Source organism: Carlito syrichta, unplaced genomic scaffold, assembly GCF_000164805.1.
Source record: "Carlito syrichta isolate Samal-C Ts95f unplaced genomic scaffold, Tarsius_syrichta-2.0.1 Scaffold309007, whole genome shotgun sequence".
Classification (NCBI taxonomy): domain Eukaryota; kingdom Metazoa; phylum Chordata; class Mammalia; order Primates; family Tarsiidae; genus Carlito; species Carlito syrichta.
Genome location: NW_007253103.1, coordinates 23,323 through 40,495, shown reverse-complemented (window position 1 = coordinate 40,495; position 17,173 = coordinate 23,323). Strand labels below are relative to the sequence as shown.

Below are 17,173 nucleotides of genomic sequence, written 5' to 3'. Positions count from 1 at the left end.
ATTTATTGTAGAGATGAGGTCTCGCCAAGTTGCCCAAGTGGGTCTCGAACCCGCGGGCTCAAGCAATCCACTCACCTCAGCCTCCCAAAGTCGTGGGACAGGCTGAGCCAACCAAGCCCGGCTGTTGTTGATTTTTAAAATGAAAGTATAAGGAAAAAAATACAGATGGAGAGAATTAATTACATCAGTTTATCGCTACAGTATATTAAGAGGAGGATGGATAAAGCCTTCTAAGTAACGTTTCCAAGATCCTCTCTCAGCTTTCATTAACGTCTTCAAGGACATCAATAGCTGGAAACAATATTTACTCAGAAACACTCCTCCTGTTTCTGAACTCTTCACCAGAAAAAGAGGAAGACGGGGGTCCACAGTCTAGGAATCTGAGAATTACTACAAAACTAAGACTTCTTTTCTCAGGGACTCTCTGAGCTTTTCAGCGCGAACATGAACCTCCAATGTGAATCTAAAAACTCCCCAGGCTTACTTGATGCGGGAGTTTTCAGGATGAGACATCTTTAGGACACACTCGAAGCAACTGTTTTTTTGTAGATGGAGTTTCACTCTGTCATCCAGGCTGGCGTGCAGTGGCACACTCACAGCCACTGCAGCCTCGACCTGCTGGGCTCAGGCGATCATTCCTTTTGCCTCAGCCTTCTATGTAGTTGGAACCACAGGCGTGTGCCACCACACCTGGCTATTTTTTGATTTACTGTAGAGACAAGGTCTCGCCAAGTGGTCCAGGCTGGTCTCGAACCCGTGGGTTCAGGCAGTCCTCTCACCTCGGCCTCCCAAAGTGCTGGCATTACAAGCTTGAGCCACCACGCCCAGCCTGAAGCAATTATTATCTTTGGGAGTTGGCTTTGGGAAATAGGAGTGCACCTGGAGTTAGAGTATGAGGAAAGTGCTTCCTGTCCATTTTACTGACAGCTCTAACTCCAGCCTTCCTTGGGAGCAGTTCCTCTCCAGCAACAATGCTGCAGCCACCCGAGGTCACTTAAGGAAAGAACACAAGAATAAATCCACAAATACGGAAGAAGAACAATAATTTTTTTAAAAGTATGTCTAGCTGGTTGCAGTGGCTCACGCCTGTCATTCCAGCACTTTGGGAGGCAGAGATGAGAGGATTGCCTGAGCCCGTGGTTTCGAGAGTGGTCTGGGTAACATAGTGAGATCTCGTCCTTACAATAAATTAAAAAAAAATAAGCCAAGTGTGGTGGCACATGCCTGTGGTTCCAGTTACTTAGAAGGCTGAGGCGGAAGGATTGTCTGAGCCCAGCAGGTCGAGGCTGCGGTGACCGTGAGCATGCCGCTACACTCCAGCCTGGGCGACGGAGTGAGACTCCAACTCAAAATTTTAAAAAAGTATTTCTGAGGGGCTCTGCCTTATGTTTCATACCATACAAATGGTTATTACAAAGCTTGTGTGCCTGGTTCTCTAAGTACTACCAAAAAGAAGTTATCTGTGCTGTAAAATGCACACACGCATACAAGCAGGCACAAGAGTGTACTGTAAGCAAAGAACAATAAGAGAGCATGGCAGCCCTTCATGTTTACGGACTTTCAGTCTCCACAGACACAGAAATACCTCCTGGATCTTGACAACAAAGAAATACTAGTTGACCTACAAACACTAGCTTTGAACCTCAGAGAGATTTGAGCCTGCCACCAATTAGCTGCAGAAATGATACCTACAAACCACAGTACACTGCAGTGGTTAAAAGCATGGGCTCCAGAGTCAGACAAATGAGGGTGAGTTCTAGCTTTTCTCTTTAAAAGCTACAAAATTTTCCCACCCAAGAACTCACCAGGCCCAACCCTGCTAAGCTTCCAAGATCAGACGAGATCGGGTACATTCAGGGAGGTATGGTCATAGACTAAAAGTTACATATTCTTAGCCGGGCTCAGTGGCTCAGCCTGTAATCCTGTGCCTTGGGAGGCTGAGGTGAGTGGATTGCCTGAGCCCGTGGGTTCAAGACCTGCCTGGGCAACTTGGCGAGACCTCATCTCCAGTCTAGGTGACAGAGTGAGACTCCAACTCAAAAATAAAAATAAAAAAAGATCTAACTCATAGAGTTATTATGAGGATTAAATAAAACAATCCAAGTAGGTGTTTACTACACTACTTAGAACACAGCATTTACCAAATGTGAATTATTGTTGTAACATTAAACAAGGCCAGTGACTGAATGCGGTGGCCTATAATCCCACAACTTTGGGAGGCTGAGGTGGGAGGACTGTTTGAGCCCAGGAGTTTAAGACCAGCCTAGGCAACACAAGACCTCGTCTCTACAAAAAAAACTTTTTTTAATTAGCTGGGTGTGGTGACATGTGCCTGTGGACCCAGCTACTTGGGAGGCTGAGGCAGAAGGACCGCCTGAGCCCAGGAGGTCCTAGCTGTGGTGAGCCATGATCACGCCACTGGGCTCCAGCCTGGGTGACAGTGAGACTCCGACTCTGACACTCCAAACCAATGATAACGAGATAGGTGCCATCAGAATTACTATGCAACTATAGAGATTACAGCAAAGAACATTCTCAACTTAAGTGCCGCTTGTATACAGGCAACCCAGTAATCTCTTCCAAGAAACAAAACTGATGCAGAACAAATTTTCTCTATCTTCAATGTCCCGGAATTAAAGCACTGTGTAACCAGAGATGTCACAGCTCCATCTGAAACATCAACTGAAGTCAACACTATTCTAACACTTAAAATGAGAAGAACAGGATTTTTTTTTAAGTCAGAGTCTCACTCCATCGCCCAGGCTAGAGTGCAGTGGCACACTCCTGGCCACCCCCACCTTGACCTGCTGGGCTCCAGCGATCCTTCCACCTCAGCCTTCCAAGTTTCTAGAACTACAGGTGTGTGCTACCACACCCGGCTATTTTTTTGATTTATTGTAGAGACGAGGTCATGCCAAGTTGCTTGGGTGGGTCTTGAACCCGTAGGCTCAGGCAATCCATTTGCCTCAGCCTCCCAGAGTGCTGGGATTACAGGGTGAGCAACGGAGCTAGGCCAAGAACAGGATTTTTAAAAAATTCTTAGACATCGAAATCAAAACCATCAAAGTCTACACACAGTATTACATCAAGTGCTAAACTACATGTTTAATCATTCCCCAAATTAACATTGGCCAAATACATCAGACTTGCATTTGGCCAGATATATACCTATGGGGAACACACACACACACACACACACACACACACTCCACGAGAGGCCTCAAATACTCATCTATGTGCCCACAAAAGACCCTAAACATTAGGTTTAAATAATTCCACCAATCACTTGGTCAAATTACCTACCTTCAGCGTCTCAGTCCAACAGATTAAGTTCAATCAACATATTACTCAGACAAACAATTTGCTGTAAATTTTTTTTTTTGCCATGCATTTAAAGAGCAAATACTAGCCAGGCTCGGTGGCTCAGCCTGTAATCCCGCGCCTTGGGAGGCTGAGGTGAGTGGATTGCCTGAACCCGCAGGTTCAAGACCCGCCTGGGCAACTTCGCGAGACCTCATCTCTACAATAAATCAAAAATCAGCCGGGCGTGGTAGCGCGCCTGTAGTTCCAGCTACTTGGAAGGCTGAGGCGGATCGATCGCCGGAGCCCAGCGGCTCGAGGCTGCGGTGGCCGGGAGCGGCCACTGCACTCCAGTCTGGGTGACAGAGTGAGACTCCAACTCAAAAAAAAAGAAAACAGCAAATACTGCAAGCTAAACATAATGTTATTACGATTTTGAGTACACAAAAAATAGAAAAAGATTCACCACGTTCTACACTCAAGAGAGCACATATACCTTGGCTACTGTACTGGAAAATGGTAAGGGATACAGACTTCAGGGTCAGAAAACTTGGGTATGAATGACAACTCCAACCCAGCCTTGGCACATCTGCTAACACCTTTGAGCCTCAAGTCCCTGAGGCATAAAATGAGTTGCTGTGAGGTCTAACGACTCAGATATCAGAAACAGCTCCAATAGTTTCCTTGGCTGCATCATCCCAATGTGAACAAGTCATTGTTTAGCTAAGCTGCCTAGCAACTTGTTTCTCATCATTTCTTAGCAAAAAATGTCCAACTGTCCCCATCATTTCCCCGAGTGCTCTGTCTTTTTTTTGAGTCGGAGTCTCACTCTGTCGCCCAGACTGGAGTGCAGTGGCCTCGCCCTGCTGGGCTCCGGCGATTCTTCCGCCTCAGCCTTCCGAGTAGCTGGAACTACAGGCGCGCTACCACACCTGGCTCATTTTTTTTATTTTTATTTTTTTTATTGTAGAGATGAGGTCTCGCCAAGTTGCCTAGGCGGGTCTCGAACCCGTGGGCTTAGGCAATCCACTCACCTCAGCCTCCCAAAGGCGGAGGATTACAGGCTGAGTCACCAAGCCAGGCTTTTTTTTTTTTTTTTTTCCCAAAATACACCCCTCTCTTTTTTCACAATTCCACCAAACATTTTCAGAACCTCTACTTGAATACAATCATTCCTTTATTTGTATTCTTCCCACAGATGCCCCTAGAATCCAAGTAAGCATGTCAGAAAATAACGTTAACAATTGAGGCCGGGCTCGGTGGCCAAGCCTGTCATCCCAGCACTTTGGGAGGCCAAGGCAAGGGGATTGCTGGAGCCCGCGGGTTTGAGACCCGCCCAAGCAACTTGGCGAGACTTGTCTCTACAATAAAACCAAAAATTAGCCAGGCGTGGTAGTACGTGCCTGTAGTTCCAGCTACTTGGAAGGCTGAGGCAGAAGGATTGCCAGAGCCCAGCAGGTCCACGCTGAGGTGGCCATGAGTGTGCCACTGCCCTCCAGCCTGGGCGACTCCAACTGTGAGTGAGACTCCAACTAAAAAAAAAAAAAAAAAACTGAGGACACAGAGGCCAGGTGTGGTGGCTCACGCCTATAATCCCAGCACCCTGAGGGGCCAAAGAGGGAGGATCGCTTGAAGCCATGAGTTCAAGACCAACCTGGGCAACAGAGAGAAACCCTATCTCCACAAAAAATTTAAAACTTTTTAAAATATTAAAAAAAACTTAAGTAAGGATCCAAATTCAATTTACTTATAGGTAAGTTACTTTCAGACATTAATGAGTTAAGGCAAAGTCACAAAGTATACCCACAAAACATCATAGTGATATAATAACTTTGTGCTTAAGCTAAAGAAAAGATGAAAGCGAGAATGAACTAAGAAAAATCCATCTTTACCATTGAAAAAAGCCAAAGTGTCCAGTATTGTCTTTTTTTTTTTTTTTTTTTTTTGAGTCAGGGTCTCACTCGGGTGCCCAGGCTGGAATGTGGTGTCACCATCATGGTCCATCACAATCAGCCTTGAACTCCTGGTTCAGAGGATCACTCTGCCGCAACTTTTTTGTTTTTTTGAGTTGGATTCTCACTCCGTTGCCCAGGTTGGAGTGCAGTGGCACACTCACGGCCATCCCAGTGTCAACCTGCTGGGTTCAGGTGATCCTTCTGCCTCAGCCTTCCAAGTAACAGAAAGTATAGGCACGCACGCTGCCATACCCGGCTACTTTTTTGGATTTATTGTAAAGATGAGGTCTCACCAAGTTGCCCAGGCTGTTCCCAGACCCGTGGGCTCCGGCAATCCTCTCACCTTGGCCTCCCAAAGTGCTGGGATTACAGGCTTGAGCCACCGCACCTAGCCTCCGTCCTCAACATCTTGAGTAGCTGGGACTATAGGCATGCGCCACCACACCTGGCTAGTTTTTTTTAAAAATTTTTTGTAGAGACGAGGTCTTGTTGTGTTGCCTAGGCTGGTCTCCAACTCCTGGGCTCACACAATCTCCCTGTCTCAGACTCCCACAGGGTTGGAATTACAGGCATGAGCCACTGTGCCCGGCTAATGTCCACCAGGTACTTTAGATGAAGACATGGAAACACAGGGGCTATGGGACAGCAATATTTGGCCCCGTGTGTGGGGGAAAAAGAAGTTCTACCCAGGAGGCAGCACAAAGAGATAATCAGGGACTTGCGGTCCCGAAAACGATGCAGAGGAAGCTTAGTGCAAGATGACGTCTGCATTCCTGATGTCTGCATTCCTGATGTCAAGCAATGGCTACCCTAGGCCCTAGAATAAGCTTGCTTTTTGTCCCCCCAGAAGAGAACCATGATGTTCTCAGATTGGAGAAATACATAACAACATGGTGTGCTAGACTGGAATAAGCTTGCTTTTTTATTTTGTGAGCATGAACAGCTACGTCTTGATGGTGTGTCCTGTTTATCACGCAACTTCTAAGCAATCTGCTGTCTTCGCGCCTCCCCTATGAACCTTGCCTACAAGGAACTCTGCTTGTCCAGATCCACACACCTCACCTCAACCTGGGCCACCTGTGTCACCACTTCACATGAAGTCTGCCAGGTAAGGCTGATTCCAATTCAGTTATCTGGAGATCACTGGTACTGGTATCTCATGGTGCTCTCATTCACCCAGCTCCTCACTCACGCACTCATTCCATGGTCCTCCTGGGGTCCTCTCCTGGGAGCACCACAGATGATTCGGATTGCCCAGTTCCTGCCATCTGTACTGCAGTGCTGCCCTTTCCTGCTCTTGTCTGTTTCACTGGACTTGTGATCACCATCTTAGTCCAGCCTTCTGTTGTCTTCCATATGTCCCCCCGCCTAGTTACTCCTAACTTGCCCTGACTCTTGACGTGCTCCAGCAAGACTTCTGACTGACTATCCAGCAACATTCTGAACTCACCCCAACTTTCAACTTCCACAGTTCCACTCCCTTCCTCCAGGGCTGGTCCTATGGCTATCTCTGTCCTAACACTCAGCCGTGTTCCTCTTCTTCCAAATCCCGCTCCTCTCCCCTTCCAACAATCTGTGAATTCACAGCAGTCACACTCTCAGGCCCAGAGAGATACTATTAATATGCCAGAACAGACCGGGCACGGTGGCTCACACCTATAATCCCAGCACTTTGGGAGGCAGAGGCCTGGGACTCAAGACCAGCGTGGGCAATTTGGCAAGACCTCATCTCTATGATAAATCAAAGCTTTAGCCCAGCATGGTGGCACACATCTATAGTTTCAGCTACTCAGAAGGCTGAGGCAGAAGGATTGCCCGAGTCCAGTAGGTTAAAGCTGTGGTGGCCATGAGTGTGCCACTGCACTCCAGCCTGGGCGACAGAATGAGACTCCAACTAAAAAAAAAAAAAAAAAAAAGAAAAAAGAAAAAGAAAAAGATGCAAGAACAGGAAACAGGACACTGCACAAAACAGGGAGCAAAGAGTCAACGCTTAGTAAGTCATATTCAAGTGCCAGATTCACATGTCACAGGACTCTCGGTGTCCAGCTGTCCAATAAGATCTGAAACTCGTTGGGCATGGTATTTCAAGCCTGTAATCCCAGCACTTTGAGAGGCCAAGGTGAGAGAGGATTGCCTGAGCCCAGATTCGAGAACAGCCCAAGCAACTTGGCAAGACCCTATCACTACAATAAATAAATAAATTAGCCGGGTATAATAGAGTGTGCCTGTAGTTCCGGCTACTTGGAAGGCTGAGGCGGAAGGATCACCAGAGCCCAGCAGGTCAAGGCTGCAGTGGCCATGAACATGCCACTGCACTCCAGCCTGGTCAACAGAGTGAGATTTCAACTCAAAAAAAAAAAAAAGAAATATAATAAAAAGCCGCTTAAGTGGTTTTTACATTTTATAGTAGTCACATTTGAAAAATAGAAAAAAGGGGGAGGAGTGTAGAATCAATTTTAATAATAAATTGCATATAACCAAAATATCCAAAATATTACGAGTTCAACAGGTAATCAATATAAAAAAACTAATGAGATATTTTACTTTTTTTTCTCTGAGTTGGATATTCACTCTGTCACCCAAACTGGAGTGCAGTGGCACACTCACGGCCACCCCAGCATTGACCTACAGGCACGCACTACCATGCCAGGCTAATTTTTTATTGATTATTGAGACGAGGTCTCACCAAGTTGCCCGGGCTGGTCTCGAACCCATGGGCTCAGGTAATATACTCACTGTGGCCTCCCAAAGTGCTAGAATGACAGGCTGAGCCACCAAGCCCAGTCTACTTTTTTAATTAAGTCTTCAAAACCTGGTGTGCACCATCTATTACAGCTCATCTCAGAGAGGAATGGCCATATTTCAAGGGCTCAGGACCCATATGTGGCCAGTAGCTACCAAGCTGGACAGAGCAGCTCCAAAGGTCAAATAATTATGGTCCTCTAGGTCCATCCTCCACTCAGCCGAGTCCCAGCATGCAAAATATAAATAACCAGGCATTGTCCAACAAACGTAGGCAGCAGAGTGCCAGGGGAACAAGACAGAACACAGGCTTCTGCTAGCCTGGCATAGTTTCACAATCAAGTTTTGTTTTGTTTTAAACTCTAATCAACGTAAATTAAACCAAGAGACAGACTACCTTAACTACAGCCACTCAATGGCTGGGTTAAATTTTTCCAGGAGCCAAGAAGGTTCAAGTTCAAAATTATAAGTACAAAATCCAGACAAGACTCTCTGAACTACAAATGAGAATACAACCAAGTCGAAGCAAAGACGCTACCCTTTCACCTACACTTCACCACTTTTAAGCAGATACAAGGCTGCTGTCACTGAAGCGTCAGAGACAAAGCGAGACACACAGTTGTGTGCTTTCATGGTCAAAAACAAACAGTGTCAAGGTGTGGTGGCTCATGCCTGTACTTGGCGAGACCTCATCTCTACAGTCAATCAAAAATTAGCAGGGTGTGGTAGTGCGCGCCTGTAGTTCCAGCTCTTTGGAAGGCTGAGGCGGAAGGACCGCGGGAGCTCAGCTGGTCAGCACTGGGGTGGACATGGCACTCCAGCCTGGGCAACAGTGAGAGACTCCAACACAAGAAGAATAATAATAAAACAGGCAGTCCTTGATGAGACAGGTAGTTTGGGAATGGATGCTGCTTTATGTTCTAGTTAGATCTGGATGGTGAGGCCATGGAGGTTTTCGGTTGCTTTCCACTGGCATTCAGTGACATGAGTGTGTTTACCTCGCCCTCAATGACAGAAATCTGTATTCTGCCACTTATTAGCTAGGGAGCCTTGAGCAAGTTACTTAGATTCTGTTTATTTACTTGTTTGTTTTTATTATAAAGATGTGGGTTATAATTCAGGGTTAGGTATACAAACACTGACCATGCAGGCACCCTTGTTGATGAAGTGTGCCCCTCCCTCCCCTAGCAGTTTCCCTCAGCTGCTAATCCCCCCCCAGTTACTTAGATTCTAAACCATAATTTTCATGAGGATCGTTAGGAAGATTAACTACAAATAAAGTGCTTAGTGGAGTGTATGTGCTAAGTCCCTCCTAGAATCATGCTGCTGTTTGTGCACTTCGGTCTGTTTTAGGAGCACAGCCTTAGACCCAGCATTTTTTTCTTTCTTGGAAGGATTTGACTCCCCTGTTCTACCTTACCTCCTTTGCAAGAAGAATTTTTTTTTTCACTCTGTCGCCCAGACTGGAGTGCAGTGGCCGCTCCCGGCCACCGCAGCCTCAACCCGCTGGGCTCTGGCGATCCTTCCACCTCAGCCTTCCAAGTAGCTGGAACAACAGGCGCGCGCTACCACGCCCGGCTGATTTGGTTTTTTTAGTTGAAGTCTCTGTTGCCTAGGCTGGAGTGCAGTGGCACGCTCCTGGCCACCGCAGCTCGACCTGCTGGGTTCAGGTGATCCTTCCGCCTCAGCCTTCCAAGTAGCTGGAACCAAAGGCATGCGCCACCACGCCCGGCTAATTTTTTGATTTATCATAGAGGTGAAATCTCGCCAGGTTGCCCAGGCTGGTCTCGAACCCATAAGCTCAGACAATCCTCTCGCCTCTGCCTTCCAAAGTGCTGGGATTACAGGCTGAGCCACCGAGCCCAGGCCCAAACCTGCTTTCAATTACCTGATGACCTTACCCCCAATGTGGGCTCACAGTAGAAAATGAGGGGATATCTGAAGTACTCCTACCTACGGGATCCTGGGTTTTTTTTGTTTTTAAGTCGGGGGTCTCTCACTCTGTCACTCAGGCTGGAGTGCGGTGGCACGATCACAGCTCTTTGCAGCTTCATATCTCCTGGGCTCAGGTGATCCTTCTGCCTCAGCCTCCCAAGAAGCCGGGACTAGACATGAGCCACCACACTCAGCTAATTTTTTCAATTGTTTTTTGTAGAGATATGGTCTTAATACGTTGCCCAGGTTGGTGTCAAACTACTGGCCTCAAGCGACCCTCCCACCTCAGCATCCCAAAGTGTTGGGATTACAAGCATGAGCCACCGCACCCAGTCTGGGATCCTTTAAAACAGAGGACTCAGGCTTGGCGAGATAGCTCAAGTCTGTCATTCCAGCACTTTAGGAGGTCGAGGCGAGAGGATCGTCTGAGTCCAGGGCTTCAAAACCAGCCTGGACAACTTGGTGAGTCCTCGTCTCTACAATAAATCAAAAAATTAGCCAGACACGGTGGCACACGCCTGTAGTTCCAGCTACTTGGAAAGCTGAGGCAGAAGGGGCACCTGAGACCAGCAGGTCAAGGCTGAGGTGACCGTGAACGTGCCATTGCATTCCAGCCTGGGCAACAGAGTGAGACTCCAACTCAAAAAAAAAAAGTAGCCGGGCTCGGTGGCTCAGCCTGTAATCCCGCGCCTTGGGAGGCTGAGGTGAGTGGATTGCCTGAGCCCACGGGTTCAAGACTCACCTGGGCAACTTGGCGAGACCTCATCTCTACAATAAATACAAAAACCAGCTGGGTGTGGTAGCACGTGCCTGTAGTTCTAGTTACTCGGAAGGCTGAGGCGGAAAGATCTCCGGAGCCCAGCAGATCGAGGCTGCAGTGGCCACGAGCGGCCACCACACTCCAGTCTGGACGACAGAGTGAGAATCCAACTCATAAAAAAAAAAAAAAAAAAAAAAAAAAAGCAGTGGGCTCTAAATTTCTAACCTATTAAGTTTTTCAACAATTTAATTCTTACTTTTCAGATCTCTAGAAAGAATTTCTTCCTCGTAGAGGAAAATTATAAAATCAATACCCATTACTAGCCTCATGAGTCAGCCTTTGAAAGAGTTTATGTCCCCAAAAGAAAAGGCTGATGCTGAGAAAATAGCCAAAAACTACAACATCCTGATTATATCTTTGGGTCTTTATGGATCATTCAAAATGTCTAAAAGCTCTAGCTAGGTACAGCTGTATAATAACTGAAAACAAAACAATATCAAAAAAAAAAATACCATCCTTAGAGAGGGATTCTTAATAGGGAATATGTGAAACAGCTAAAAAAAGCCACTCTGAGTTTGTCTAAAAATCACTCATACCAGTTCCAGATTTGAACAGAATTTGCACTCCTCTCTCTTCCTGTCTGGAGAAGATGATCCAAATAATTCTTGAAACTGTGTTTGTTTACTGTTGGAACAAACGATCTTTCTCAGCACCACTTCCAATTTACTTTGACTTTCTTGTCTGTTTCAAAGAACACATAAATAAATGCATCTCCCCATCCCTTCTCCCTTCCCGTCTGCATCCTTGCCCTAGGAAAATCGTTTAAGTCTTTTTTCTTTTTTTTGAGTTGGAGTCTCACCCTGTCGCCCAGACTGGAGTGCAGTGGCCGCTCCCGGCCCCCGCAGCCTCGACCTGCTGGGCTCCGGCGATCCTTCCACCTCAGCCTTCCCAGTAGCTGGAACTACAGGCGCGCGCTACCACGCCCGGCTCATTTTTTATTTATTGCAGAGACGAGGTCTCACCAAGTTGCCCAGGTGGGTCTCGAACCCGCGGGCTCAGGCAATCCTCTCGCCTTGGCCTCCCAGAGTGCTGGGATGACAGGTTGAGCCACCTGCCTTTTTAACATGCTGTCTCTGGAGCCGTCTCTGAGGCAGAACCCCCCTCTGTGCTAAAGTCACAAAAATATGACTCGATAGAAAGGCCCTCCGTGTGTCTCAAAGTGTTTCCCCACTGCCCATTCTCACCAGGACAGTCAGACCGTCTCCTCCAACCTGAACGTGTCTCTGGGCACTTCCCAGCCTCCACCCTCAAACAGCGTCTGTGCTCGTCCTTCGTCCAACATTGTGATTCCCCAAGATAGAACGGCACAGTGACGGGGCACATGCTTCAAATTCTGCTTCTCCTGCTATTTCTGAGCTGGAGGCCTTGGCCAGGGCCTCTGTCTCAGTATCTCCACTGGTACCATGGGGGTCAGAATATACAACTAATCTCGCCATCTCATGATGTTCTCATGATGCTGTTATCTCACAACATAACAGCTGGACATGGTGGCACGCACCTGTAGTCCCAGCTGCTTGGAAGGCCAAGATAGAGGGATCCCTTGAGCCAGGGAGTTCGAGTCCAGCCTGGGCCACAAGTGAAACCCTGCCCCCCCAAAAAAATCTTCTAAATCAGCAAAAACTGAGATGACACAAGGGCCACCCCTACTGCAGAGCCGGCAGGTGTCATCTTCATCTCTGAAAATATTTGCACTCCAGCCTCCTCGAGCAGGCCTGTGTTCTTCAGCCGCCCCTCCCCCTTCATTTCCGGCTTTTACTATACAAGTCATGATCTCAGGGGATACAAACTCAGCCCTTTTTAGAGCTTTCTTCTATCCTCTCTGCTCGATACTGATTACTCCCAACAGAGACCTCCAGCTCAAACAGCCCTCCTCCGTTCCCGACAGACAGACAGGAAAAGGGCGCCTCCCCAGGCAACTGAGCCCAAACCTGCAGCGAGCCTCTCCATCTCCCCTCTTCCAAACCAATCCCACCTTCCGAATGGGCCATCTTGGAAACAGGCAACCAGCCACGGCACCTCAGCCCACCACCTGGGAGGCCGCTTCTATTCCTCCCTCCCCAGCACGCACACGTCCCATCCGGTCCACACTGGCCCGAAGCTGCTCACCGGCCACTCCGCCCCCAGGAACAAGCCCTGGGATCGAGGGCCCCCAGCGTTCCTCTCCTGGACAGCTAGTCCCCTCGCTGGACCTCCCGACCTCCGGCCCAGCCCGCCCTACTCCATCCTCCACGGTGCCACCCCAGGCCTTTTGTCCTGAAAGGCCGGTCTGCACAGGAAGGCCACCCTGGAAGGGACCGTCTGACAGACCCTCAACAGGTCGGCCCGTGACTGCCTTTTGGCTCTGTCCCCTGGCACTGCCATGGCCCCTGCAGCACCAAGCTCTCTGGGCCCTTCCCCTCGCTCCCTCAGACTCTGTGCCTGCCTCCCAGATCCTTGCTGGTCTTTCACGATTCCTCTCAGGAGCCACCTCTTCCAGGGCTCCTCCCAGACATTAGGTGGCCTGCTCACATTCCTATCATAGCTTCTTCCCACTAGATGGTTCTCTCTGGCTTCCCTTTCCCTCAGCTCTTCCCTGCCTGCACAATGTCCGGTGCTCAGTAAACACGCAATTAAGCATGTTAACTGGCTGAAGCAATCCCCAAATTAACGTAGCTCCCCTCCTCTTGGGTTCCCTTCCCTCTGCACCACCATGACCCCTATTCATTCTTCCTGATCTTAAAAAAAAGCCCATTTGGGAAGCTGAGACAGAAGGATCGCCTAAGCTCAGGAAGCTGAGCTGAAGTGCGCCATGATTATGCCACCACAGTCCAGCCTGGTTGACAGAGTGAGACTCAAAAAAAAAAAAAAGGAAAAAGTCTGCTTCCAAAGCCTGTCTTCCTTATTGCTTTAACATTGCTCAATTTTTCAGTTCCTTAAAAGGTATAAAAGCCGAATAATAACTTCCAATATTAAAACACTACCAACACCTTGGCAGCCAATAAGTCAAATTATAACTAAGAAGCTGTTTACACACAACTAAGATTTCAACAAAGATCTCTGGTATCCCTTTCCAAAAACTTCAATTCTATTACTGTTTGGTGCTTTATTGAACTTGAAAACAAATGTAAAAACTAAACGGCCAGATGTATCTGAAGAGATTAAAAATAACGGCTGCAGGAAATAAAGGCTATTTTGCCATTTGCAGTCTTCTGTTTCCACTTTTGGCTAATTCCGATGAGTTCAGGGTTATAAAGCATGTCATCCCATTAGAGGGTGTTCTATTATCGTGATCATCTCGTGTTGTCTTCAGACAACGTTCACTACAGTCTCTTTCCTGGGTGATCTTCACTGCAGCTGTCAAGGCTAGGTCTCTTCTGTGACTTACATTGAGATGAATGTCTTTCCATTCAAACTTCTAGCTCCTATGTATGCATCACATGACCCCGTCAACTCGTCCCAACCCTAAGTGGCCATGCAATGCACAACCACCTCTAGGCCAACAAGGGACAATATATACTCACCGGTCCACGACACCGTTATCTTACGTGTCTTCTCTATGCTTAGACATGCTCAGATAGGCAAGTATTTATCACTGCGTTATAGTCATTCAGTCTTCAGTAGAGTAATATGCTGTCGAGGTCGGTAGCCTGAAGCAACAGACTGTACCGTACAGCCAAGGTACGTAGTAGGCTACACCACCCAGTTTTGTGAACGTGCACGCTATAGAACATTTGCACAATGACAAAATTGCCCAGCAACACATTCCCCAATACATACTTGTGTCACTAATTGATGCCTGATTGCATTTTCCAAAGAGAAAAACAGGCTCACACGAAAACCTGTACACAACTATTTACAGCAGCTTTATTCACAATTACCAAAAACTGTTAATGACGCTTATGTCCTTCAACCAGTGAATGAGTAAACAAACTGTGGTACATCCATACAGTGGAATACTAACCAGCAGTAAACAAGAACCAAAGCATCAACACACAGAACAGCACGGATGAATGTCAAATCCATTTTGCCATTTATGTGACAGTCTGCAGAAGAACAGACTCCACAAGCAGAGAACAAGGTCCCTACAGTGGAGCAGTGGTTGCCAGGAGTAAGGACGGAGAGAGGAGCGTGACCAAAGAAAAAGTGGATTCTTTCACCATGACTTGGTTAAAGACCACCCCTAAGTGTGTCTTTCTGCCACGCGTATCAAGACTGTTGTTCCTGGGATTAGAAGAGGCGTGGGGGGGGGATGAAGGACTCAGTCTCCCTCTATTGGCAACCTTTCTGAGGTCCCATCATGGCAAGCTCTGCTCCAGGACGAACAGCCAGATGGAGTTCTACCAAGGCCACAGGAAAGGTTATTCAGAACCAGCTGAAGACAGACTATTCCACAGCGAAGTCCAGAGGAGAACGCAAATCCTAAAATTCTAACTCAGTCAAAGACATAAGCAGAAAATTCCGCTTACACGTTGGCTACCTCGCTCTGTGCGACCTTCCTTACAAATGAGTCAAGGTGGGTGGGGGCAGGGACACTCTGAGGAGAGTTCTAAACCCCCCCACCCCCCTCCCCGGACACGGGAAAACATGACTCTAAGCAAGCCAATGATAAAAACAAGAAGGCTTCGACACCCAGTGCTACTTTCTTTCCAGTGTACTCTCTTCAGCCAAACCCACACATTCCTGTCCTCAACAGGGGCGGGGCTCTGGCCCAGAGCAGCAGACACAGCCAGGCGGATGCCCTCACCCCAAGTGTGGGCGCCTCCTGTTCCCTCCTGGCTCTCCCAGGAAGGGACATGCGCTTGCTCACTCCCCCACTGACCTCTACCTGCTCAAGCCCAGAAGATGCTGCCCCTCACGGGGAGACCTGGGCCTGCTACACTGTTATACCTCCGCCAGACAGCAACAGCTCAGACAAGCTCCAATCCACGACGAGCTCAGGACTACCGCCCTGGAGAACCAGCTCGCCAACCTTCCACGGCAACTGCAGCTGGAAAGACAGGTCTAAATGCAACACGAAGGCTATTTTCGTGAGACTTCTGGGGGTAGAGAGAGCAACAGAGCTAAAAACTACCTGGAGAGACAACCAGAACGTTCCATGGCATGCAAAGCCTTATACAAAGAGGCTTTTAAACATATTCTCAAGAAACAGCCATTGGCAGGGGGTTAGCTGTCAAAGTTAAATAAAAATCAGTGACTCTCGAGAAAGAACGAAGGCCTAAATGAGAAAACAGCTTACTGTATTAAGCTAATTAAGCTTTATCATATTAGCCATCTGAGTTTTAGTTGGCATCAGAAGCGCAGAGCAGCACAGTATGCAACATGGATTCCGATCTGCTTTGCAAGCATATTCCTGCCACACTCACACACAGAACCTCTGACAGTCAAGTGATGGAGAATTGAAAACCAATTTTAGCACAGTGATTTGTAAAGAATTTTGTTCCATCGTGTAAGCTATTTACTGGTCTATCCATCTGAGATTACATTCATCTCTATTAAATTCTCCATGAAGTATCCCAGCTAGCCACGCACTCTCCCTTCCCTTTTGCCAGTTTTATCACACAGTGGCTGTTTTGTAGCCAAACGAAAAACATTTTAACAATAAAAACCCTTGCATACTTGACGTCCTTCACGGCAGATACCCTGCCCAGCAACTGCCAGCACACAGCTTAACCAATTCCCAGATCCTCAGCACTGCTGAAAAGACTCCATTCTGCAGCACACGGAGAGGAACAAAAATGCCTACTTCAAAGTAGAGGAGAAATGCATTTTCAATCATGTCTTCTTTGGGCTCCTCTCGACTACGCTTTTACCAAACCAGGAGAGAGGCCGAATCCCTTCTGTCTAGTGCTGAGATCACACTGGATCTCATTCTGGATGCGGGCTTCCTGTTTGGGGAAGTTGCAGTTCTTTTCACAAGAAACCCCAAGGCAAAATGTTTCTTGTTCCTCTGAGTAAGCTCTCTCAGCCTTTGTTCTTCACTTTGCTACATTCGTTCCTGCTCTCTCCTCTCCTCTCCAGCCTCTGGTCTTGGAGGCACATAAAAACGCCAGCTCAGATCTAGCTGCAATCTTTCAAGGAAGGCATCAGACATTTTCTACCATCCATTACGGGGCACCTTTTCACAGAGGAAGCCAGACTGCCCGGTTTCCTCCTGGTACCGCATTAGTATTCCACATTAAAATGTATGCTACAGATACTCCAATGGTGAACTCACCGTCAACAGCCCCCAAAATCAATAAAAGACATTCCACCACTTGACTGGGAGTGAAAAACCTTCCAGGTGAACTAACCCGGGAGAGCCAGCGAAAAGCAAGGTGACGGATGAACAAAAGGCAAATCTACCTTCAGACTCCTCAAATCCTAAAAAGGGGGCCAGGCTGCCTCGATGTGGGGAAGTCCTTCCTTTTCTGATAATCGTCAGAAAAATGCCGCACGTGTGCTG

The 17,173-nt window shown here is 47.6% G+C and overlaps 1 protein-coding gene across 1 annotated transcript in view; it reads right to left on the bottom strand.

Moving 5' to 3' along the window:
* ATRN (attractin) overlaps positions 1-13,113 on the bottom strand; it is a 55,319-nt gene extending 42,206 nt beyond the window's left edge. The window contains exon 1 of the mRNA XM_021716832.1: positions 13,025-13,113. Within this exon, the coding sequence (XP_021572507.1) occupies positions 13,025-13,113 (89 nt within the window). The remainder of the gene's footprint in view (positions 1-13,024) is intronic.
* Between the last annotated feature and the right edge of the window lie 4,060 nt (positions 13,114-17,173).